This window comes from Paroedura picta, chromosome 2 (assembly GCF_049243985.1).
Source record: "Paroedura picta isolate Pp20150507F chromosome 2, Ppicta_v3.0, whole genome shotgun sequence".
Lineage (NCBI taxonomy): Eukaryota > Metazoa > Chordata > Lepidosauria > Squamata > Gekkonidae > Paroedura > Paroedura picta.
In genome coordinates, this window is record NC_135370.1 from 9990365 (window position 1) to 10017227 (window position 26863).

Sequence of the window (26863 nt, forward strand, 5' to 3'; positions counted from 1 at the left end):
CCTCACTGGAGTTACATCCCAGTGAAATTGACGAACACGTTAAGGAAACGCTCTATGGGCTAGGGTTGGGGAGGCGGCTAGCCAGGAAGTGTGGGCGACACCTATACCACTGGAGGACATAGGCACTTTTTTTTTTTCTATGTCCCAGGGAATAATTCCATTGGTGGACAGCATTGATACATTTGGACTTTTGGAGGCTGGTAGAAGCAACGCATATTCGTTGCCTAACCGTCATTTCCAAAATGTCGAAGCCGAGGAAGGGGTCGTTTTGGCAGCGAGCCGAGGCTGAGGCACTTTTGGAGCTGGTGCTCCAATCGAGGAGCATAGGCCGCCTCATGGCCAGCACGCACTGCCTCACTAAGGGGGCATATCAGGTGCTGGCCACGAAGATGAGGGAGAGGGGGTACGTCCGGACCTGGGAGCAGGTCTGGACGAAGTTCAAGTGCATCAAGCTTGATTTTTTAAATAGCATAGAGCAGAGTGGGAGGGTTCTGCAACCAAGTGGGAGGACAGTCTTTCACGATTCCATGATGAAGATATGGGAGAAGGCTGGGAAGCCCCCCCCCCCTCGAGATTCAGAGACATATGGGTGAGTTCTGTCTTCCTTCTGATTCTAGTTTACCTGTGGTGGCTATGAGAAACCTCTCCCACTAAATGGTTTTGTCTACTTGGAGACAGCAGTATGTTGCTGTTCTTTCCCAGAGAGATTACCAGCCACTAATGTAAAAAGTGACAAGACTAAAAACATGTTGCCCTGTTGATGCTTGATGAGTTGACCATAGGTCTAATGCTATCAACCTCAAGGCTCTGATTGCAGTGTTGTCTTCAAGGGTGTGCAAGGGAGGGTCTGCGTGCTGAAATTTATGAGACCTCCTTTCTTCACCACAGCCACGCAGTCACCTATGAAAATGTCACAGCCTCCAGTTCAGGGGGAAGGAGCCAGCCAGCAGGAAGGGGGGAGAGAGGAGGAGGAGGAGGAGGAGGAGGAGGAAGAGGAGGAGGGTCCATCCACCTCAGCCAGAACCACAGGTGAGAACTGTAATACTTTAAGAAAAACCCTTCTCTGTGCACACCCCATAAAGACTGGATGAGGAAGACCTTTGTAATCCTTCTTTTTGCCTTTTACAGCAGAGACACTGAGGGCCAGGCTGGCAACTATGGAGGCTGTGGTGGAGAGCCAGAGGGCGAGGCTGGCAGCACTGGAGGGTCTCGTGGAGAGACAGAGGCATGAGTGTGAGTTGTGAACCAGTGCTGTGGTGTGGGTTGCAGTGCGAATATGTGTTCATAATGCAGGTATATGGCTTATCATGTGTTTCCCCACCATTTGCAGGGCAAGCAGCGGTGGCAGATTTCCGCGTGGAGCTGGACACCCAGAGGCAGATCACGGCCGAACTCAGGCAGAAGGAGGAGGATGCATGTAGGTTCAGAAGCCCCCCCTTAACCCCCCCCCCGCTTCACCACATACTGCCCCTAAGTTACCTGCAAATGATCCTCATCTAAAAACTGTCTGTGGCATTAACGTGTGTGTGTTTTTCCTCTCTACACAGTGAAATTGAAGGAGGAGGAGGAGGAGGAGGAGGCGAGCTGGAAGAAACAGGCTCGGGGGACCATGACAAGGCTGGGTCGCCAGCTTAGGGAGCTGCAGGAAGAGAGGGAGGGGGGAAAGAAAATTTCCTTAGAAAGGAAGGTTGGTGGGAAGACAAAGGAAGGCCTTGGAAAGAAGTTGAAGAGAAAACGCACTGGGGGAGAAACAGAACAAGGTGGGCGGGAGAGGGGACGAGTTATCAATAAATGTGTGGTTTTGGGTGGGGCGGGGGTGGGGGGTTCCCTGTTACATTGGGGGGGATTCAGTTAAAAGAAGTTTTTTACACAATGTTTGTTCTTTTTTATTCTTAATAAAATGTGTTTTAAATTTTTGCACAAAAGTCTTTAGTGTAACTCCTTCAACACCCACCCCTTTCACCCCCCAAGCACAGAAAACATTGTTAACCCATTCACCAGAAAGGCTGACTATGGCCAGCCTTATGCTACAGTAAGGGGCATAAGAGACAGGAGGCAACGTTAAAACTTTATTTATTAAACAGAACACAACAGAGAACACATACAAAATTTTCAGCTATTTTAACTAAGAGGGGGAGTATTTGTCTGCAGGCTTCACCTTCCTCTTTCCCAAAACTGTCCTCCTCCTTGTTTGTGTGCCCGTGCTCTGAGAGGGGGTTAGTGGAGTCTGTGGTGGTGGTGGTGGTGGGGGGGGGGTCATGTTGACATTAATCTGAGGACGGTTGGCACTCTCCCTGTCCTCTCTTGCCTCCATCACAAGAACCACCCTCTCCACAAGTCCCCTTATCAGCCTCATCTCTTCCACACTCCCCCTGAGTGTTTCATTGGTCTCCCTGAAGACCTCTCTCATGAGCCTACTCTCCTGGAGCTCCAACTGAGTACACTCTCGCTCCCAACCCAACATAGCCTCCTCCAAGGTGCTTGAACGCCGCATGTCCTCTTCACATTGTTCCAGGGCAACGTTCCAGGCCAACGTTTGTGAGCATGGATATGCGCCTCTGCCTCCTACACTCTCTCTGCAGTCTCTCCTCCTTGAGGGACATCACACAGGGGGCTGGCGGCACCCACCGGTGCTTGATCCTCCTCTGAAAGGACCTCTGTTGAAAAAAAACAGAATATGAACTGTTAGTGATTTCTCCTTCAATAATACTCCCTACAAGGCCTAGTGAGGGCATGGTTTACAGGTTTTCAGGACTCATTGTCCTGTTGTTCTTGCTAGAAATGGACAGATTTCAGTCCCGCATCCTTACTCGCTTGAATATCTCTGGGCATGTGAGTGGTTGTTGGTCTTTGAACCGTGCGCTCTTCCTGTGTGCCCAGGATGAAGTCTGGAAAAACATGAAGAGAAATGGTTTTATAAACAAAGGGAAGTAGGTTTAGCTTCCAAACTCACCACCAGCAAGATAGAGGTACCTTCTTCTTTCTCCTTGCAAAGTAACAGCCTCCTGCACAAACAACAAAGCACAAAGCAGTTTACACAGACCCTTCCCGCCCCCACACACAGTTTTCACAGAAATACTAACCTAGATTTGTTGATGCACCTGAATCACTATCCAGGTCGACCCCAATGGCTGTGGACTCACAAGGAGATGGCTCATTGGCTGGGAGCCGAGTTTCTGTGGACAACAGGAGATAATAGTAAAAAAGGAGCAAGCCCACAACCCACACTACACAGCAGGCTCTAGCAGTAGTACCCAGAAGAAGTGCAGCAGGCCTATAGGTGAGGCATGCTGTACATCTCCCGGGGGTTATTTCAACAGTAGCTTTGAAAATTTATACTATCATAACAAGCAAAGTAGTCTAGATACGGCGTAGCATATTAAGCATTGCAACGAATACACATGAAAACGAATCCTAACCATCAGCACACAAAGACCATACATTTCGGCAATGCTTCCAGTGCTTACCCGAGGCAAGGGGGGTCTGCTCCAAAACGTTGGTCTCCTCGTCAGGGATTATCGCCAGCAGGTCCAGCGTGACGAGGTCTGCCCCACATGGCTGTTTCTGTGGGGGAGGCCGAACAGTCCCCGTTGAGATGCTATCTCCCGGGTCTTCCTGCAGGGCTGGTTCTTCCACCAGAGCAGCTGGTCGCTTGATCACCTTAAGGTTTCTCCCGACTCTCTTCTCCCGACTCTCCATCGCTGTCCCCCTCACCGTATATCTCGTGCTGAACCTCAAAATACGGGCAAATCACGTGAGCATTCCCCGATTTCTTATTGTGAGCTACGCACCTCATGTACTCGGCCCGCATGGTTTTTGTTTTGGAGGGGCACTCCAAGCCGGTCCTCTGGTGGCCAAGGGCTTGCATCCTAATGGCCACCTCTTCGAAAACCTCCCTATTTCTATGGGAGGATCTAAAGGCATCCTGAATGCGCTCCTCAGCAAAGATTGCCATCAAATCACAGATCTCCGCGTCCCTCCATGTGGGTCCTCTGCCGGTTCCCTGCACAGACAAGGACCGTGAAGTGGAGTCCAACATGCGCTCACAAGTGGATCAGTAAAATGGAGGTGCGACGTGCAGTGTGCCACTGGTCATATACCCTCCCGCACACAAAGAGAGAAGGAATTCTCGCCTCCTGATTGGATGGGATGCAGTCAGGGATACGTAGATTGGACACCTGAGGTCACATGTCACGTTCAAAACTTCTCACGCGGGAAAAGGAACCGGCCCTCGTAGCCAGCTTGGCGCTGAAAATGGTTGACTTACTGCATGCGCAAATGCGTTTCCACGCGAGAAGAGCACTATGGACATGCACGCGCCATTTTACGGAAATGTCCGCCATCCCTCAATAGCATGCCGGTGGTCTACCCAGAGCAAGCACAACCACAGTACACAAACGTTCCCTCATCATATTCGCCTCCCCAAGCACATAAGTCAAAACAAGTTCATAAACTGTGGTCAGCGATAATTCGCTAAGACGCAACAAAATAATTTTTTAAAAAGTCTCCTTGAATGGTGACTCTGCAAGGTGAAGGTCTAGCCGATGGTGGCCGGGGTTCTAATTTGTGTACATATTTTGGGACCATGACGGTGTGTGCTATTGTGCTTTTCGGATACAATTGTTGAGCATGATCATACTGGGAAGCCAGGCGCTTTCACGCTCATTCGTTGGTATTGGTGCCCGCAATGAAAAAAAAAATGGCGAACAGTTCACCAGAAGTTCGGAGGAGAGAGCCAGGGGGAGGGACTTTGTTGGAACCGCTACATTGAGAAGGCACGTGTCTTTTTCGCTAGTGTTGCAGATTGTTCGCAAGAGTGTAGTGCTTTTCTCAGGGTGAATCCACGTTTCCCGATTTCCCTAGAAGCGCTACAATGAAGCGCTTTTTGCGGAAGTGTTGCAGGAGTGTTCCAGATTGTGTGCGACGTCATGCGGAACATCAAATTTGTAGCATTTACCAAATGTAAGAATTCTGCTACTTTTAACCTGTGCGGAAGGGACCGAAGAATTGGTTCTTATATGCCTCTTCTCTCTACCTGAAGGAGTCCCAATGTGGCTTCCAATCACCTTCCCTTTCCTCTCCCCACAACAGACACCCTGTGAGGGAGGTGAGGCTGAGAGAGCCCTGATATTCCTGCTCAGTCAGAACAGCTTTATCAGTGCTGTAGCAAGCCCAAGGTCACCCAACTGGCTGCATGTGAAGGAACGGGGAATCAAACCCGACTTGCCAGATTAGAAGTCTACACTGCTAACCACTACGCCAAGCAGGTGCATAGCATGGTGGGTGCAACCTGTACTGGCTTTTTCACGTAGCTCTTGTGGCACATGCTACGGGCCCTGCGGTCCAAGGGGCCCTGCCGAACTGAGTGACAGACAGCTTGCAAGAGAACGCACATGTAGAGAGCTTACGCTTGCTCTTCTGGCCCACTGGCTTTGACTCAGGCAAAGGGCCTCATTGCCTGGGGCATCAAGTTGGAGAGTGCTTGGCTGGAGAAGAGGCTGTGCCAGGTGGGAGGGGTGAGTCAGCTGGCCAGATCTGGGGCAGTTTTTGGATTCCATCCCATTCAGTTCTTTGGAGGGATTTGTTCACTGCAATGTTGCAGAAGATGGGCTTTGCAGCCTTCCTTTTGCAAGAAGTCCTCCCCCCCCATCTTTAGGTGCTCCCCCCCTTTCACCTCAGGAACACCCGGACTTGCAAAACATACAAAACAACCATACTTCTAACATGTGTCCAAACCGGGCCCCTGCAGAAGCTGATCCAGTTTCCAAATGCAAAATGTTTGGGAGGAAACCCCGCAGGAAAGCCTGGTTTTGAATTCTGGTTTCGGCTAAGATTCCAGAAGAACCCCAGAGGTTCACTTTTGTAATCGGGGGGGGGGCAACATAAGACCATTTGCATTTCAAACTCTAAGGCCTTCCTCTGTGCCCAAATGTCCAAACTCATGACCATCTTAACACAGCCCACGGCACCGCGGGCGGCGCGGACTAAAAGCCGTAAGGGCTTAGTGGGAGGAGTTAGGGTGGGATCTGTCTGGGATGAGGAAGGGTGCCGATTGGCCCCTTCCTCTGGACAGACCATTGGCCCGGCCGATTCCCGCCCTGCCAACAAGGAAGCAATTGCAAGCCGCGCGGAGTGCGGCTCGCAGTTGCTCCCTTGCCGGCGACCTGACGCGGCGGGAGGCACGAAGCGCCTCTCACCGAGTCAGGCCGCAGGCCAAGAGAGCTCCCGGCAGTTGCGCAGAGCGCGGCTGCCGGGGGCTCCCTGTGGAGAAAGGCTAGCGCCCATTGTATTTTGACATACAATGGGCTTTGCCTCTAGTTTGATTATAATTGCTGGTCGATGACACACACATCAAGCAGCACTGGATATTTTATATCAGTTTATGGTGCCAATGAAGATGTTTGTGTGAATGCAGGTACCATGTGGAGGGACCCATAGCCTGCTTTATAAATTTACTAGCAAGAAAGCCCATTGCAACCAGGAATTCAATGGGCCCTAGGACCCAGGGGACACTGGGATGTGCAGATCTCTCTCTGTGTCTCTTTCTCACCCTCTCTCGCTGCATGTCTCTCTGTGTGCCTCACAGCAGGAGGCATAGCAGGTAATCAGGGCTAGTTTGTAGGAGGGAAGCAGGGCTGGTGTGCAGTTTGGGTCAGCTCTCTCTGTGTCTCTCTCTATGTGGCAGCAGGAGCCATAGCAGGTAATTAGGGCTCATTCTTAGGAGGGAAGCAGGGCTGGTCAGCAGCTTGGGGCAGCTCTCTGTGTGTCTCTCTCTGCCTCCCTCACAGCAGGAGCGATAGGAGGGAATGAGGGCTTGTGTTCGGTCTGGCAGGGCTCTGTGTGTCTCTCTCTGTCTCTGGTGCGTCTGAGAGGAATGTAGCTAGCATCCAGGGAAGGAGGGAGGGAGCTGTAGGGGCAGGGCTGCACCCTGATAGGTCCTAATCCAACTCAGATAGCCGGGCACGTTCCATCCCCCAGGCTGTTTCACAACTATATAGAGGAACCATGGATAAGGATATCAAAGCATGCAATATACGAGAAAGCAATACCTAGTTGGGATGACTATATAATATTCTCCGAATGTTTGTGTGTTCTGAATGAGTTTGTCTTATGTTGGACATGCACATCAATTCATCCAGCTTCCCTTCAGTCGCGCAATGAAGATCTCTGTGCTAAGGTTGCCACATTTGAATAAATCTACCCACGTAATGCCAAAGCCACGTTTGAAGAAATCTACCCATCCAATTAAATCTCCAGTGGCCAATCAATGCTGGGCAAAAGCAGCATCTGGCCTGCCCACATTCTAAATATATTTGGCAAGGACCAAAGAGACCTTGGAGGTCTCTTCCAACTCTATGATTCTATGACCACAATAAGTGTAAGGGGGGTGCCATGTCAGTGGGCACCAGGTAAGTGAGTGGCAAACAGCCCGCTCTCGCAGGCCTGGCATGAACCTCATTCTTGCAGTTTGGTTTGTGGTTCATGGCAGAATCATAAAACAAATCACAAATAGATATGCTCATTTGAAAACGGAACCAGTTCATATCCATTCTTGAACCATTTAAACCCCTGACTTCTGACCTCCATTCAAAGTGAAAGCAGGGGGTTGGATGATTTCTTTTTCCTCAGGAACATTGTTTCGTGAACTGTGAACCAGCTAAAATTCACAATGATTTACGATGGGTGTGCCCATCCCTGCGCCCTACCTTAACCCATCCACGTTAATTTTGGTTCTCTAAGACAGGGGTAGTCAACCTGTGGTCCTCCAGATGTTCATGGACTACAATTCCCATGAGCCCCTGCCAGCATTTGCTCATGGGAATTGTAGTCCGTGAACATCTGGAGGACCACAGGTTGACTACCCCTGCTCTAAGACATGGGGCGGGAAGGGGGGACGCAAAAATTGAAAGTAGAAAAAAAGATGAACCGCTGAATGTTACTCATTTCCCCCCAGGCCTTCACATTTCTAGGCTGACAGCAATCAGGATGTCCTGACCAGTATTGTCAGATTTCAGAACAGCCAGCAATCTGATGAGATGCAATTCAGGCCCTGACCCCCGTCCCTGCAAGGAATGATGGTGGGGACTGCCGAGGCCTTTGAGCAAAGGGCTCCTGCCACTGTACCTTGGCGACTGCATGCACACGAATGCTGGAAGGCTCCGCCAGCTCTATCCTGAGATCCACGTCGGCAGCCCACTCTTTGCTCACTGGCAGAAGGGGCGTGAAGCCGTCAATGGAGGGGTGGCACATCCTTAGGGCCTTCTGGAAGCTCTCTTCAAACGTACGCCCGATGGCCATTTCCTGTGAAGAAGAAAGCTCTTTCCATCAGCAAGTGAAGAAGATGCCAGCGCATGAGAGCCATGACTAGAGTACCCAATTAGGATCTGGGAGACCCCGATTTGAATTCCCACTCTAACATGGAAGCTGGCTGGGTGACCTTGGGCCAGCTGCACATGTTCAGCCTAGCCTACTTCGCAGGATTGTTGTGAGGGAAAAAACAGAGAAAAGGAAGCCCACGGAGGCTGCAATGGCCCCCCCCCTGTGGAGAAAGGTGGGATATACATAAACGAAATAAACTAAAAAAAAATAAGGTGTTCAAGCTGTCCTCATAAGGATCATTTAAGAGAAAATGCTTATGGATGTATGACCTAAGAGTGAAATAGCGCATGGACTCAAAGGGCAAGGACTTGCGTACATTCTTAGTGTGAAGAAGAAATCGGAACAAAGGTTGTTAGGCCAGCCCGATCTCGTCAGATTTCAGAAGCTAAGCGGGGTCCACTCTGGTCATTGTTTAGATGGGAGACCACCAAGAAATGCCCGGGCGGCTAGGCAGAGGTGGGCAATGGCAAGCCACCTCTGAACGTCTCTTGCCTTAGAAACTGCAGGAGTGCCAGGAGTGCCTTGCAACCTGACCCTGTGGACCAGCATTATTCTTCATCCCAATGAATAAGGAAACGATTTCAAACCCAGCAGGGCTCCTCCCTCCATGGCTAGCACAGCCCCGGGACCCCAGGTGCAATCTACCCAAAGAACCAGGTGACTTCTGAACAGCCAAGAGGTGGAAAAGCAGCCTACAGATCTGCTGAACAAATAAACGTATAAGCCACTTTTGAATCTGGATCCTAATTTTTTGCAAGGCTTGTAAAATCCATCTATTAAGAAAAGGGTGTTGATTACAGGACCGTCCCTCTAGCCTTCCTCCTCATTCATAAGGGAATGGTGTGAATTGCAGTTTTTTTCTGCAAGGAGGGAGAAAATAAGTCAGCTAAAGAGAAACTTGAAAAACACCAGGCAAAATGAAGCAAGACAATCAGCAAATATATAGTTAATTACTGCACTCTGGGGAGTTGATGGGTGATTAGCTCATTGGCTGCATAATTTCCCCATTTTGCATCAGTCCGTTCCTTTTGAAAGCTGGAAATGGAGATGTCAATATTGTTTCCGAAGGCTTTAAATGAAGGCTGTCTTCGCTCCCTGATTGGAGAAGACCAGCCCTAAATGAGCTCAATAATTCTGAAGGAAGTCCTCTCCAAGGAAACAAAACTTCCTGCTCGATGGAGAACAGGTTACTATTTAGCAGCAGGTAACAGCATCTGCTGCCTTTGACTTTTCTGCTTGGCTGTTATAGCAAGAATCCTCGTGTGTCTTAAAGCAAAAAATGTTTTAAAATGAGGAACATGATAAAGAACTTCGTCCAACTTTCTCCCCTTAAGATTCCCCTTAAGATGCTAGGGCCACATCTAGGTTCCACCTGTAGCAGCCAAGACCCAGGTTTGCAACTTCAGTTATTGCTAGAAATTAGGGCTGATAATCCAGGTTGAGAAATTATTGGAGTGATCTTTCACCTACTAGAGAATATAGATAGGCACCAGGCTCCACAAAGGCTCTGTGGGGGATGGGAAGAGAATAGTTTATAGAGTGCCTTTTAAATAGCTCATGCTAAAAGTAACTCGGAATAAACTGGGGGATATTGAGACTGAAGGGTCACTTTAACTTTACATGTCTGATAATGCAGTGCTTGTCACAGACTGGTGCCGTTGGTAGGGATGTGATGGTGGATACGCTTTGTTTAACATAAACCTGGAAGCTGAGTGCTGACCATCAGGACTCCAGGGCTAGCCTGGAGACTTTGGGGGTGGACTGGGAGATAGAACGCGGGAATGGAATGATGGCCTTGGGACAGGGGATGTAGCCAGCCTCTGAGGTAGCCAGCCTCTGAGGGGATGTAGCCAGCCTAAGTATATAACCCGGTGTTGTGTCATCTGCACTGGTTACCAGTCTGTTTCGGGATCAAGTTTAAGGTATTGGTTTTAACCTTTAAGTCTATACGCAGCTTGGGCCCGGCCTATCTGCAGGACCGCTTGTCTGTCCAGGCTCGGCTCAAAGCAAGCCGTGGTCTTTCCGGACACCATGTTCTCAATTTCTGGCAACGGGATCCCGAGGGCGATTTTGGCAGCGATAAATGCCAAAGGATACCTGGCATCGACACACAAAGATTAGTTTCTTTTCAAGGCACGGGTTAGAATGGCACACTGCACTGTGAAGCCCTTGTTCATTAACATGGCACAAGCAAGCACAATGCATCCTGTAAATATTACTTTGGGCCTGGAGAAAAAGTAGGAGAACACCAGCAAGGGAGAACTGACCAAACCATGGCAGACTGTCAGCAACCAGTGCCAATTCTGAATTAGAGAAACTGAGACCAACCTGCAAATAGAAAACTAGTTCAGCAGTACCGGCTCTTTGCCTCCTGAACAGAAGAACACAGACTGTCAAGACTTTCCCCTACTGCCCGGGAGATGGAAATGGTCAGGCAGAACCCAGCACCTGACAGGCCTTCTCACAACAGAGAGCAGACAGAGAGCTAGATCAAATGCCATTCTTGTAATTAAGTTGGGCACTAAGCATTTCAAAGTGCTTCTAGTCAAGGCTATGGTCTTCCCAGTTGCAATGTATGGCTGGGAAAGTTGGACCAGAAGAAGAAGAAGAAGAAGAAGAAGAAGAAGAAGAAGAAGAAGAAGAAGAAGAAGAAGAGGAGGAGGAGGAGGAGGAGGAGGAGGAGGAGGAGGAGGAGGAGGAGAAGGAGGAGGAGATTCTCATATACCACTTTTCTCTACCTGAAGGAGGCCCAAAGCGGCTTACAGTCGCCTTCCCATTCCTCTCCCCACAACAGACACCCTGTGGGGTGGGTGAGGCTGAGAGATCCCTGATATCACTGCTCGGTCAGAACAGCTGGCTGCATGTGGGGGAGTGCAGAATCGAACCTGGCATGCCAGATTAGAAGTCCGCGCTCCTAACCACTACACCAAACTGGCTGAGCGTCAAAGAATTGAGGCTTTTGAACTCTGGTGCTGGAGAAGACTCTTGCCAGTCCCTTGGACTGCAAGGCGAACAAACCGGTCAGTCCTAGAGGAGATCAACCCTGACTGCTCCTTAGAAGGCCAGATCCTGAAGATGAAACTCAAATACTTTGGCCACCTCATGAGAAGGAAGGACTCCCTGGAGAAGAGCCTAATGCTGGGAGCGATTGTTGGCAAAAGAAGAAGGGGACGACAGAGAATGAGGCGGCTGGATGGAGTCACTGAAGCAGTCGATGTGAGTTTAAATGGACTCCGGGGAATGGTAGAGGACAGGAAGGCCTGGAGGATCATTGTCCATGGGGTCGCAATGGGTTGGACACAATTTCTCACCTAACAACAAAGCATTTCAATGTGCAAGAAAAGCCACTAATCTCAATCCGGAGAACCCAGCACCTTAGAGAGCCAGTTTGGTGTATTGGTTAGGAGTGCGGACTTCTAATCTGGCAAGCTGGGTTCGATTCTGCTCTCCCCCACATGCAGCCAGCTAGGTGACCTTGGGCTTCCCACAGCCCTGATAAAGCTGTTCTGACTGAGCAGAAATATCAGGGCTCTCTCAGCCTCATCTCCCTCACAGGGTGTCTGTTGTGGGGAGAGAAAAGGGAAGGTGAATGTAAGCCACTTTGAGACTCCTTCGAGTAGAGAAAAGCAGCATAGAAGAACCAGCTCTTCTTCTTAGAGCTTACTGTGCCCATTTGAACCAGACAAATAATAAATATATTCTTGATTCTGGATACACAAATCACATCTTCAACACTGCATAATTTTTAAATGAACTGTTTAATATCCCTGAGAGCCCCTTGTGGCGCAGAATGGTAAGGCAGCCGACATGCTGTCTGAAGCTCTGACCATGATGCTGGGAGTTTGATCCCAGCAGCCGGCTCAAGGTTGACTCAGCCTTCCAAGTTTCCGAGGTGGGTAAAATGAGTACCCAGCTTGCTGCTGGGGGGTTAAACAGTGATGACTGGGGAAGGGAATAGCAAACAACCCTGTATTGAGTCTGCCATGAAAACGCTGGAGGGCGTCACCCCAAGGGTCAGACATGACTCGGTGCTTGCACAGGGGATACCTTTACCTTTTTAAAATATCCCTGAGACATCTGTGTTCTGAGATGGACTTTGTCTTAAAGCAACTAAGAAAGGAAATGTTGTTTTGCCTTGTTGACTACCAGATGGGCGTACATATGAACTGTACTGAAGAAAGGTGCTGCTGACTCCAGGATGTACATCTCGTCTTCTATCAATATCTCAGTTGAACAAAGAGGGATATAAGGCCACCTTTGAAAACGGTGAAAGTTGTGTATATAGAAATAATCAGCTCTGTCTTACGGGATATGACTGTAAGTGATGGCAAACTAAACTCCACGCATAATTTGATGAGCCTCCACACACACGATGCCAAGGCAGAGCTCCAAGAGAGCCGGGCGTTCACTTCAATGATGCAGTACTCCAGAGATGTGGGGTGCAAGGCATACGATGTTGCACTCGCCAACAACGTTCAGGTGGCCCATAACCTTGATGGTCGATTCCCGCAACATCTGCGGCTCTTCGTTGGAGAGGATCTGGCTGGGCGCCACCACAATGGAACCGCCTGTGGGTTAAAGCATTGTTATTTTCAAATCTGCTTTTGTTAAAGGCAGTCCTAAATAAAACCATCTTCCACTACCTCCTAAAGGTCAAAAGTGAGAGGGCCCAACACACCTCCCTGGTGAGGTGGTCATGGGGTTGCCACTGAAAAGGCTCACTCTAATGCAGAGGTAGTCAAACTGCGGCTCTCCAGATGTCCATGGACTACAATTCCCATGGGCCTCTGCCAGAATTCGCTGGCAGGGGCTCATGGGAATTGTAGTCCATGGACATCTGGAGGGCCGCAGTTTGACTACCCCATCTCTAGTGTATCCAACCAATCTTCTTTGATTGATGGGGCAAATCAGCCTTTTCCTGTGATCTAAATTCCCAGGCAGGAATGGATGAGAGAGGAGGGTCCCTCAGAGACCCGGGTCCCAAGCTACATAAGCCTTTAAAGGTCAAATCTAAAACCTTGAATTGGGCTTGGGAGCAGATCAACAGCCATTGCAATAATTTTAGGGGTCTTGTCCTCCCAATAGCTGGTCCCAAACATCAATCAAGTTAGAATCATGGAATCATAGAGTTGGAAGGGGGCTCCTGGGTCATCTAGTCGAACCCCCCTGCGCTATGCAGGACACTCACATCCCTATCGCTCATCCACGCTAACCTGCCACCCCCTTGAACTTTCACAGAATCAGCCTCTCTGTCAGATGGCTATCCAGCCTCTGTTTAAAAATTTTCAAAAATGGAGAACCCACCACCTCCCAAGGAAGCCTGTTTCACTGAGAAACCGCTCTAACAGGAATTTCTTCTGGATTTTTAGACGAAATTTATTCTGATTTTCTTTCCATATCCTTTTCATATTTCATGCTGCAGAGGAAGGGAGGAGGGAGAAAATTTGCACTGTCCAGGTGCAATTCCTTCAATCCATGGAAATGCTGAGCAAGGTCCAAGCATGTATCATCACTCTGTTCCTGTGCCATGCAATTAACACCATGGTCACGCAAGCGGCCCTACCTGTATGAACTCCCATGGCATCGACATTTTCCATATTGCAGACTGTGATGCAGTTATCAGCAGCATCTCTCACCACTTCGTACTCAATCTCTTTCCAGCTCACAAGTGATTTTTCCACAAGGAGTTGGTTCATCACGGCAAAAGCCTTGAAGTTTGGAGGGGAGAGATGAAAAGAAACGTCTTGTTAAAAGCAAAGAGCTGAAAGCCACATTTGTCCATCCTTAGAAATGTAACATGACTCCCCATTCCCCTTCAGTACTATCAGTATATCTAATTCTTAACATGGACTCATCCCTGGATACTTACATCTGAAGACTGGGGCCATGAGCAGACAAGACAGACTTTTCTGCAAATCTGAGACATCCCAGGTTTGCAGAAAAATCTGCAATTGGAAGAGAATACATTGGGAGCTAAGTCTGAATTATAGAGGCCTCTATAGCTATCGCTGGAGGCCTTGCTAAGATACAGCTATACGAAGGTGGTGACCCTGTATGTAACTTCCTTGCATTTCTTTGTAAATAAATACAGGTATTTTTGTACATAATAAAATTTTAAATTTTGCAATGTATTGCACTTACAATATCAAGCCACATGCTCATAGTTCTTTAAACTGTTTTGGTTTCTCGATTCAATTTACTGGGTTAAGTCTTTTCCTAATTACAGCCCTGCAGTGTGGGAGCTGCCTGGGTGAGAGAAACTAATATGACCACATGAGAAGGGTCGAATGGTTTGGTCTTTCCCACAGATTCAGCGACCTGCATGATTCTAGGGAGGAAAATCTTGGTAGATGTTTGTGTCTTACTTTGGCTTACTATCACTTTGTGTGGAGAGATTGGATTTAAATGCCTCTAGGCCTTTGATCTAAGCCACTTCTGGGAGCAGCAGGCTAAAAATCCAATAATAAATAAATAAAAATTTTAAAAGGGGAGTACCAAGGATCTTGTTCCCGTAGGTTCCCCTGAAGATATCAAAGTATCACTGAATGTGAAGAAAAGGTTTCCTTTTTTGACCAAGTAACAGGTTTGCTGGATCGTGGAAATTCGGTTGATGTCATTTACTTGGATTTTAGTAAAGCTTTTGATAAGGTTCCCCATGATGTTCTGATGGATAAATTGAAGGACTGCAATCTGGATTTTCAGATAGTCAGGTGGATAGGGAATTGGTTAGAGAACCGCACTCAAAGAGTTGTTGTCAATGGTGTTTCATCAGACTGGAGGGAGGTGAGTAGCGGGGTACCTCAGGGCTCAGTGCTTGAACCGGTACTTTTTAACATATTTATTAATGATCTAGATGAGGGGGTAGAGGAACTACTCATCACGTTTGCAGATGACACAAAATTGGGACGACTGGCAAATACTTCGGAAGATAGAGACAAAGTTCAACGAGATCTGAACACAATGGGAAAATGGGCAAATGAGAACAAGATGCAATTTAATAAAGATAAGTGTAAAGTTCTGCATCTGGGTCAGAAAAATGAAAAGCATGCCTACTGGATGGGGGATACGCTTCTAGGTAACACTGTGTGTGAACGAGACCTTGGGGTACTTGTGGATTGTAAACTAAACATGAGCAGGCAGTGTGATGCAGCGGTTAAAAAGGCAAATGCCATTTTGGGCTGTATCAACAGAGGCATCACATCAAAGTCATAGTCCCATTGTATACGGCACTGGTCAGACCACACCTGGAGTACTGTGTGCAGTTCTGGAGGCCTCACTTCAAGAAGGACATAGATAAAATTGAAAGGGTATAGAGGAGAGCAATGAGGATGATCTGGGGCCAAGGGACCAAGCCCTATGAAGATAGGTTGAGGGACTTGGGAATGTTCAGCCTGGAGAAAAGGAGGTTGAGAGGGGACATGATAGCCCTCTTTAAGTATTTGAAAGGTTGTCACTTGGAGGAGGGCAGGATGCTGTTTCTGTTGGCTGCAGAGGAAAGGACACGCAGTAATGGGTTTAAACTACAAGTTCAATGGTATAGGCTAGATATCAGGGAAATAAATTTCACAGTCAGAGTAGTTCAGGCGTGGAATAGGCTGCCTAAGTAGGTGGTGAGCTCCCCCTCACTGGCAGTCTTCAAGCAAAGGTTGGATACACACTGTTTTATTTTCACCACGACCGATGCCACGTACCGATTCCACAGCGAAGCTGGGGGCGATCTTCTCATTAATTTCCTTGAGCTTGTTGGAAAACAGCTGCCGATCTTCTCTGGCCATGATGGACTCCACAGACGTTCCCAAGACCTTCACTCCAAACTCCTGGAGAATGCCAAGCTTGAAGAAGCTCCACTCCTGTACCACCACACCCCCCCAAAAAAAAACCTCAGTTGGCATCGTCAGCATGAAAGGAGGGAGAAAAATAAAACCATCTGTGGAGAATCAAGATGCTTAGCCAGCCGTGCATTTCCCAATGCAACCAAGGAAGCCACCACCACCCAACTGCAGGATGTGCACAAGGTCCTGCATACTGAGGGCATTTGGGAGGCCATCCATTCACAGGGCTGCCGTAAGTTGGAATCAACTTTCCAGCACTTAACATGCACATAGGGGGAGGGCTGGATGGGTTATAATGGGACGGCCAGCGCTGTGGCACAGAGAGGAGGGGCGGCGGTGGTGACACACCAGTGTATTTAAAAAGTGGTGTATAAAAAAACAGCTCTTCTTCTTAACCACAAGTGCAGCAGAAAAGACTGTTCCTACAAGGACTCACCACAGTTGAGAGCCGTCTGCCCACCCATGTCAAGAATGAGACCATCTGCTCTGATGACCCCTGTGACAAAATAGGGAGTGATGGGAAGGAAATAAACTGTGTCCACCTGCTTCACACCAGCTTCGTTGGTCTGAACTGAGGCAATATTGGGGTTCATCAGGACTGTTTTCACATTTTCTTCCTCGGGAAATAATACGAGGCACAACAGTTTCAATAAGTACACTCCAGGCAGCAAAAAAAAAAAAAAAAAAACAGAAACAGAAACAGAAACAGAAACAGAAACAGAAACAGAAACAGAAACAGAAACAGAAACAGAAACAGAAACAGAAACAGAAACAGAAAGGAGCCCCAAAGAAACCATCTCTTTTTCTTTGTAATCATCACTAGTTTATTCAGAAAACATTTTGTTGTAGTAATATTCGGAATCAAATATTTATAAATAACCAAAAAAACCCCCCTACACAATTTGTTAGACACAGTTTCAAATTGCCACAATGCCCTATGCATAGATCTTTAAGCCAGGGGTCCCCAACCTTGCTGAGCCAGTGGACACCTTTGGAATTTGGATATAGCGTGATGGGTGCCAAAACAAAATGGCTCCCACAGGAGCCAGCCACAAAATGGCTGCCATCGATTACCTTCAGTCTATGAAGATCCTTGTGTTGCGGTGGCCCCTGCTGGCAAAGTCTTAAAAATCTGCCAATTGAACTTCCCATGGCCTCTCAGAAACAAAGCAGCCATCTTCAACACACCAACTGGGAGTGGCCTTCCTTTGCAATAAGTGGGGCCTGTCTTTCCATTTCACCTGTGGAGAACCGACGTGCCCCAGTAGTTCTTCTTTTGAAAACTGCAACAAAATGTCATGGCTCCAAACCCATTAAAGTGAGGGATGAATTTTGGTTGAATTCTGGATCACCTTTAAGGCTGTACATGGTCTGGGCCTAGTGTACCTGAGGGATTGCCTCTCTGCCTACTCCCCTCAAAGAGCCTTATGCTCCACCACCTCCAACTTCCTGGTGATCCCTGGCCCCAAGGAAGCTTGCTTGACCTCAACCAGAGCCAGAGCTTTCTCCATCCGATCCCCGAACAGGTGGAACAAGCTCCCAGAGATCAGGGCCTGATGGAACCCATACAGTTCCACAGGTCTTGCAAAAGAGAGCTCCTCCACCAGACATTTGGTTGAGGTCAACCTGAACCACCACTTCCTATTGGCCCTCCCCCAGAGCCTCCCTCCTATGGTAACCACTGCAGTTACACCCAACCCACTGGGCCATCAGTATGCATTGATTTAATGATATCCCTATTTTTTATGGTTCTACTATGCTGCTTGCTATTATCACTGTATTATTGTTAGAAATTGGTTATCTGTATCGTTCCTGTTTTATGTAAACCTCCCTGATCCTTCAGGGAAGGCAGTATATAAATATAATAAATAAACGTCCCTGAAACAAATGGAACACATAACTTACAACCGATTTGAGCTCCACTACTTTTAATGGGACTTGGTGGTGGAGACTGCCATCAAGTCACAGTTGATTCATGAGGACCCCATAGAGTTTTTGAGGCCAGAGACATTCAGAGGGGGTTTGCCATGGCCTGCCTTAACCCTGGCCTTACTTGGTGGTCTCCCATCGAAGTACCAGGTCAACCCTGCCTAGCCTTTGAGATCAGGCAAAAGTGGGCTAGCCTGGATTATCCAGGGCAGAAATTAATGCACAGAAATTAATTAAGCAAATTGCAACCATCTACAATGCAGTGCATTGTGACTTTGGGGGACAATTTTTTAAAAATTGAACAACATAAATTGTAATTCTCACTGGTATGCCCCATTCTGCACATGTTGGACAATGCACTTTCTATGTGATTTTGCAGCTGAATCTTCCTGTGCTGTACAGGAAAATTTACTTCTAAAGTGCAATGAAAGTGCATTATCCAACAAGTGCAGAATCGGCCCTGCTTTAGCTCTTATGTTTTAGCAAGAAAGAAAAAAAAATAGAATTGGTCTCCCTCTCATTGACACTGCCTCTTCAATCTGTTTGCATTACTAGACCCGTATTAGTATGTGCAAGGGCCTCGAAGGATCCAAACAATCCCCCCTTCCTAATTTGGAGTGACTTCTTGGATTCTTCCATCAAAGAGTGGTAGAGAAAGACACTGGGGAAGGGAAATGCAGTGGGTCCTCCCATGGATGATTGCTTGTAAGTATAACCTCCCCTGGATGGCCCAGGCTAGTCTGATTTTGCTAATATGGCCCTGGTGAGTACCCGGATGGGAGACCACCCGGATGAGAGACCACCAAGGTCTCCAGTAGAGGCAGGCCATGGCAAACAACTCTTGTCTTTATAGCCCTACATGGTCAGCTTAAGTTGGCTGAGCGCCCCCTCCACCACCACCCCATAACTCAACCAGGGAAGCAAGAAACAAGGCAAATGTTTTCTCCACCCTCCTGAATCTCTTCAGTTCTACTTTCTCCCCTCTGGGCAAAGTGGAGGGGAGGGTCTTGTGAGAATATGGTCTTCCTTTTCTCCAGCAGTTCTTTACAGTATCGGTATGTGTATCCCTGGGTGCCAATGGCTATATGGTTACGGAGGTGGACTCATGTGATGGTATTATTTTAATGATCTAAGATCAATGCCAGTTTCATGCTAATGCTATATTACTCAAGAGAGGAACACAAATTCGCGATCAACCCCGCTCAGGACCCGCACCAGAGAGTGCGTGATAATTGTGGTCCCTGGTTGTGAATTCTGGGTGACGCTATTAATATTGCGGAAGAAAGCAGGGTAGGCAAGTAATCTGTGCAACCCGTACCTTTGACACATTCATGAATCTCTCTTTTTTTGGGGTGCGGGGGGGAGTTCTCACAGAAAAACTGCAGGTCCATTTTTCAAATGCAAATGGGCCCACTTGCTAATAAATGCACTGCTCTCGGATTCCTGCTTCCTGCTCATTCCATGGCCACCCTTGCAAATTGATGCCTGATTCCAGGGACTGTTGATGTTTTGCTGCATGCTAATCGCTGTGCTGAGCTGCCTTCCAAGACATCCCCCCCCCCCCCAACACAAAAGCTGGTCCCTAATGAACTAGACGGAAGTAGCATGACCGTCCTACAATGACGCCTTGCTCGAACAAACAGCCTGGGCTTTGCAGGCTTATTGTAAATGATGCTGCCGAAGGGAAGGTCGCGGAGAGCAGCCGTCTCCTCTGGAATGGCTGATGAGGCGCAAGATCAGCCAGCTGACAGTAGGAGAAGGAAGGCCATAAGGGGGCTGGGAAAGAGAACTTTCCTCAAATGTGAACGAAGCAGGGAAAAGGAGAACATCTCTTTCAGCAGGCAGACTTTCCTTTAGAAATCAAGCTACCTCCACTCTATTTTCCCCCAGGAGACGGTATTTCTGGATAGCATCATAGTCTAGCCGTGCTTCCAGTAGGCTGTCTCTGGTCTGAATTTAGACCCAGAGTGACCGTGACTGCCTACCCAAAGAGCCAGGTGACTAGGAGACACCCTCTGTGCCATCCCTGCACTCGTAACTGTACCAGAGACAAGGGGTGGGAAGTTCTCTCGAGTCACAGCTGCCTTATGGAGACCAGGTAGGGCTTCCAAGGTGGCTTATCATGGCCTGCTTCTGAGTTCAGCAATCCTGGGCCAGAGCAACAGCCAAGGGGGATGGCTACATCAAGCGATCATCTTGGATGGGTGGGGGCTCCTCACTATATCTATGCAGGACTGATTGGCAATGGTTTCTGGCGACCTTGGTGGTCTCCCATCCATGTTATAACCAGGGCTGACCCTCTTTAGTTTCTTAGATCAGGTAAGATTGGGCCATCCATGGGATGCTATGTAACTATGATGATGCATAAATATAATGATAAGCTTTTCAATTACCACAGTACTTTTTGGCTTGTAGGACTTTTAGGGTTGCCAGCCCCCAAGGGGGGGCTCGGGATTCCCCTGTTTAAAGCTCCTCTCCTACTTTAGGCTAGCGGGAAATAGGGGAAATTACCCACATACCTCCAAAACAAATCCAAACAGCCAGAAATAGACACCTTGTTCCTACATCCCATGGAAGTGATCAGGGGGGGTGACACTCTGGTTTTGGAACAAATCTCTGTGGTAATAAGCTATTTCTACCATAGAGGTGTTGCCCACAAACCATACCATTGCCCCTGATGTCCTAGACGTGCCTACGGCACTTCTGGGTGTTTATTTCTGGCTTCTTGGATTTAGGGGTGGAGGTAATTTCCCTCACTTCCTAACAGCCCTGAAGCAGAGGAAAGGCTCCAAACTGGAGGGAGGTGGTTAGGCAGTGGACTCTATTCAGAGCTATTGGAAAACCCATCCCACATCAAAGTTGTGTGAGCACAGGCCTCATGAGGAGGTACCCGTGGCCTTATATACAAAATATTCTTTGTCTAAACACACAGCATCGCTCCCATCATTAGGCTCTTCTCCAGGGAGTCCTTCCTACTCATCAGGTGGCCAAAGTATTTGAGTTTCATCTTCAGGATCTGGCCTAGGATCTCCTCCAGGACTGACCGGTTTGTTTGCCTTGCAGTCCAAGGGACTCGCAAGAGTCTTCTCCAGCACCAGAGTTCAAAAGCCTCAATCCTTTGACGCTCGGCCTTCCTTATGGTCCAACTTTCACAGCCATACATTGCAACTGGGAATACCATAGCCTTGACTAAACGCACTTTTGTTGGCAGGGTGATGTCTCTGCTTTTTAGGATGCTGTCTAGATTTGCCATAGCTTTCCTCCCCAGGAGCAAGCGTCTTTTAATTTCTTTGCTGCAGTCCCCATCTACAGTGATCTTGGAGCCCAGGAAAATAAAATCTCTCACTATCTCCATTTCTTCCCCATCTATTTGCCAGGAATTGAGAGGGCCGGATGCCATGATCTTTGTTTTCTTGATGTTGAGTTTCAAGCCAACTTTTGCACTCTCCTCCTTCACCCGCATCAACAGGCTCTTTAGTTCCTCTTCACTTTCTGCCATTAGAGTGGTATCATCTGCATATCTGAGGTTGTTGATATTTCTCCCTGCAATCTTGATCCCAAGTTGTGACTCTTCTAATCCCACCTTTCTCATGATGTGCTCCGCATACAAGTTAAATAGGCAAGGCGACAGTATACAGCCTTGCCAAACTCCTTTCTCAATTTTGAACCAATCAGTGATTCCATGTTCAGTTCTCACTGTTGCTTCTTGACCTGCATATAATTTTCTCAAGAGACAAATAAGATGCTCTGGTATTCCCATCTCTTTAAGAACTTGCCACAATTTGTGGTGCTCCACACAATCAAAGGCTTTAGCATAGTCAATGAAGCAGAAGTAGATGTTCTTCTGGAACTCCCTGGCTTTCTCCGTGATCCAGCGTATGTTGGCAATTTGATCTCTAGTTCCTCTGCCTCTTCGAAATCCTGCCTGTACTTCTGGAAGTTCTCTGTCCACATATTGCTGGAGCCTAGCTTGTAAAATTTTGCGCATAACTTTGCTAGCATGAGAAATGAGTGCAATGGTGCGGTAGTTTGAACATTGACTACCCCTGATTTACAAGAACAAATTTATTAACAACGTAATCTGATGACATCCGATAATCTGGCAGGATAAAAACGGTGGGTGTCCCCTTGGCCAGTGAGTAATGTACAGTATACAGTTCTGGTCACTGTATCTCAGGAAGGACATCACAAAGATAGAAAAAATACTGAAGAGGGCAATCAAGGTGATTTTAAGGTGGGTTCTAATGCAGATTCCTCCAGTGGAGAATTCCTGGTATTTGGATTTTATTTACCACCACTGCCGCCATTTTGGTTAGCTTGAGCATGCCCCCCTTCCACCTTATGTCCATCACCATCTTCCCTCCAACCCACCCTCTTGCCCTCCCGGAACGTCTTAAAACATATGGTGATTGCATTACAGCAGTATCTCTAAGCATATAAAAAGGTATCATTTTAATTTTCAGAGGGGGTGGAATTGTTGACTCCTTTCCTTGTTTGCTGTCCTTTCTCCAGCGATGTTATGTATTCCAGAGCATCATCCTTCCCCTGGTCTCTTGACTCTTCATTCAAGCATTTTTGAAAGGTTACTAGAAGGCTTGTGGCAGGTATTGCTAAGAAAGGACAGGCATTCGCTTGCATTATTTTTAAAGTTGGCTTTCCATTTATGGCTAATTGTCATTCAAAAAATACAAGATCCCTCCTTTGAAAGTTCTTCTTGGCATTCTAAAGACAAGACTATTCATATAATTTTGCATTACTTGTGTAAGTGAGCTGGTATTAGTGTACAATTTTGTTGTTGTTTTCAGATAAACGTAAGCAGACTCCAGTTCATAACGAACACCCTGTCTGCTTGCTGTTATGTAGTAGCGTTGTAATGCAACCAAGAGGAATCAAGTTAAAAGTGGGGGGGTTGTGCAATTATGTGGCTGATGGAGGTAGAGAACTATGGGGGAAAGTGGCAGAGAAACCCCTTAGTGTAACGTGACCACCTGTCCCGCAAATGGCAGGACTTCCCCCGGGTTCCCCCCAAATCTCACGCATCCCACCCGTGGTCTCCAATTGTCCCGCTGGTTGTCCCCTCCCCCGACTCCACAGTGGGGGGCATCCAATTTGGGAGTCGCTGGTGGGGCTGAGTAGGGTGGAGGGAGGAGGTCCTGAAGCGGTCGGCCCGCTGGCTCTTCCTGCAATCCACCGCAGGTCCTGCAGGGCTCGCTCAACCCCTTCCCGCACAGCTCGTAGGTGCGGCAGAGTGGCTCCGCTCATCGTCCGGAGCAGCAGGGCTCCTTTCTGCCCCCCAGCCAGGGACCCGGTGGCGGGAGAGAGGCGCCGCTGCCAGGATGCCAGGGCACCCCCACTGCTCAGCACTGCTTGCGTGGGGCTCCTTGCTGTGCCAGGCACCGAAAGTGGGTGCGCCCATTGGGCCGCTGCTACCCGGACTGGAGCCTGGTGTGCGTGAGCACCAGCTGGAGACTGCCTGCGCATATTGGACTGCTGCCACAACTACCGGGACGCCTGCCTTCTCTTCCGCCGGCGGGTGGGGGTGGGGAGGCAGGGCGAGACTTCTGCCTCTGCTCAGGAGACCCCTCCCCCCGCAGGAGCTCCGCAAGAAGTGCCAGGCGACCAGATTTTTAAAATGGTAATGCGGGACCCGGGGGGGCAGCAGAGGACGCCCCGCTAGCGAAGCCCGCCCGTGCCTCCACCCCCCTGCCCATGTCCCGCTTTACCATTTTTAAAATCTAGTCACATTACCATAGTGATGGGGGGAGATGGCAGAGCAAGGGGTTAGGGAGGGCAAAAAATGGCAGAGCTGGATGCTTCTGAGCTTGCTTCAGATTGTATAACACATGTGGACAAAAAAACTGCCCAGAAGTTGACTATTTCAAAGGCCATTGAGGAAAAAATATGGTGTGTTCAGGTCTAGGAGGAATAAGGAAACTGTAGCCAGGAAGCCCTACTGTGGAACACACAGATGACAATCACACCATTCAAAGGTACCTGAATTTAAAACAAGATAAGTCTTAAGCGCAGAAAAGGTGTCTGCCCTGTTGTTGGCCTTCCAGAGGAACTGCCTGGCCAGTGTGTGAGCTAGGAGGCTGGACTGGACCCTTCCTGGTCTGACCAAGCATACCTCTTCTGACGTTCTTAGCCAGTTCTTCCATCACTTAATTTGTAGGTGTGGTCAGATAAATGCATAAACAGTTGTGCCCACTACTATGTCCCAGGGACAGGGACAGTAGCAGAAGATTCAGAAATGTCTATTCCCACCAGCTCACCTTCATGGCCTTGACAGCCTGGGATGCTGAATAGTCAACTTCCCCCGCTTGACCAATCAACAACCCACCGGACCCCAAGATCAGAACCTTGGAAACCTGGAAGTAAACAGTCGATCAGTACAGGAGAGGCAATGTCAGGGTACTGGGGAGGCCCTTGCCACACCCGTTCTTCCTTGCAGGTTTTGTCCGGCATCCAGAACAGCCTCTTCTTGCCCTCCTTTTCTCCTGGCTAACTGCATGTTCCCCATCCACAGGCCACGACAAGAGAAGAACTCCTTATCATGTCCTCCCTGTACACCCTTCACTCTAAGGCTGGAGTTGCCAGCTCCTGCTTGGGGAACACCTGTTCCACACAGGAAAAACTAGCTGCAAAGGAACATTGAAAGTGCATTATCCAACGTGTGCAGAATGGGCATTCTGCACATGTTGGATAATGCACTTTCAATGTGCTTTTGCAGCTGGATTTCCTTGTGCGGAACAGGATAATCTACTTCTAAAGTGCATTGAAAATGCATTATCCAACATGTGCATAATAGGTGATGGAGATTTTGGGGGTGGGGCTTGTAAAGGGTGGAGCTTAGGGAACCGAGGGAGGGAGCTCAGGGGGTATAACATGGTGGGATCTACCCTCCAAGGCAGCCATTTTCTCCTAGACAAATGCTCTCTGAAGTCTGGAGATCAGCTGTAATCTCAGGAAACCTGCAGCCCCCACCTGGAGGTTGGCAGCCCTAATTAAGGTTCATTTCCTGGATGTTTCTCAAAACTGAAAGGACAGTATGAGTAGCATGTGGTCGTGGGGTAGGTGCTGGCAGTGGCACCCTGCTTGAGGGAGAAAGGCCAATTAATACGAGGCCTCTATTGTAAGGAACTTTAGCAAAGCAATACAAGTTGCTCAAGGTTGACTCAGCCTTCCATCCTTCCGAGGTCAGTGAAATGAGTACCCAGCTTCTGCTGGGGGGTAAACGGTAATGACTGGGGAAGGCACTGGCAAACCACCCCGTATTGAGTCTGCCATGAAAACGCTAGAGGGCGTCACCCCAAGGGTCAGACATGACTCGGTGCTTGCACAGGGGATACCTTTACCTTTACAAGTTGTTTATTGTAAGGCCTTGGACTCTCTGCCCTGTTCTTTGTCCTCCAGAGGAACTAGTTGGCCAGTGTGTGACAGCATACTGGGCTAGATGGACCACTGAGGTTCTTTTGAAGAACTCTCTGCCCTCTTCTTGCCCCTCCAGAGAAATAAGTTTGCCATTATGTGAGTCGGGACACTAGTCTGTATGGACCATTGATCTGATCCCCAGGGCTCTTCTGATGTTCTTATCAGGGGAAGTCTTTGCCTCTCTGCCCCGTTGTTTACCCTTCAGAGCAGGGGTAGTCAAACTGCGGCCCTCCAGATGTCCATGGACTACAATTCCCAGGAGCCCCCTGCCAGCGAATGCTGGCAGGGGGCTCCTGGGAATTGTAGTCCATGGACATCTGGAGGGCCGCAGTTTGACTACCCCTGCTCCAGAGGAACTAGTTGGCCAGTGTGTGAGACAGGAGGCTGGACTGGATGGATGACTGGTCTGATCTTGCAGGGCCCTACTTACGTTCTTCTCCTTGCACCTTTCCCTGTGTCCGCAGTGTCTTTCAGGACAACCCACCAGACCTCTCCAGGGGCCCAGGCTCTTCTGAGGATGCTTGTTTTCCAACCCCTCTGCAACACACAGGTCACCTCATTTCTTTTGGAAGGCTACTGCACCACATGGGACCAGCCTTGGTGGGAAAACCCCCACTAACTATTGTCCCCAAATTCCAAACTGAAAGGCACCCGGGAGTTTGGTTTTGTGAAATCCCTGGGACTTGTTCTGCAGACTGCCTCTGGCCTCCTCTCTTTCTGCACTGGCTTCAGTCGCTGCCTGATTGATGGCTACACAAAAAGCACATTAATAAACTGACCTCAGCTCTTGAAGTGGCGGCTTCAGCCTTGGGTAGCACTGAAGCGGTGCTCGTGCTTTCCCCCTTCTTGATTAGTGAGAGAAATGAATCAAATAAAAACTAGGGAAAGTAAAGAAAATGAATGTCAGCACACACAAAAAGAGAGAGAGGGGACTAAATCAGTATATTACAGATTCTTGTTTTAAAAGATCCCCACAAGGGTTAAATCCTTCTTTCTCATCACGGGTGTTTCACTGCTATCCTTTGAGCCATGGGAATTCCAAGGACCAAGCTGTAAAATAGGACCGTCCTGACCAGGATAGCCCAGGCCAGTTCAGCCTTGTGAGATCTCGGAAGCTAAGCAGGGTTAGCCCTGGTTAGGACTTGGATGGGAGACCCCAAGGAAGTCCAGGGTTGCAGCATAGAGGCAGGTGATGGGAAGACCCCCTCTGACCCTTTCTTGCCATGAGTGTTGGCCATAATCCGTCTGGGACTTGATGTAGCTTTCCGCTAGCAAAATGGTGTCTGTAAGAG

At 48.5% G+C, this 26863-nt stretch overlaps 1 protein-coding gene across 1 annotated transcript in view; it reads right to left on the minus strand.

The window, feature by feature from the left end:
* CPS1 (carbamoyl-phosphate synthase 1) overlaps positions 1–26863 on the minus strand; it is a 199818-nt gene that overhangs the window by 79323 nt on the left and 93632 nt on the right. Inside the window, 10 exon segments of the mRNA XM_077324194.1 lie at positions 778–832; positions 8124–8318; positions 10316–10476; positions 12751–12831; positions 12833–12947; positions 13943–14087; positions 16071–16221; positions 16644–16828; positions 24413–24508; positions 26351–26449. Of these exon segments, the coding sequence (XP_077180309.1) occupies positions 778–832; positions 8124–8318; positions 10316–10476; positions 12751–12831; positions 12833–12947; positions 13943–14087; positions 16071–16221; positions 16644–16828; positions 24413–24508; positions 26351–26449 (1283 nt within the window).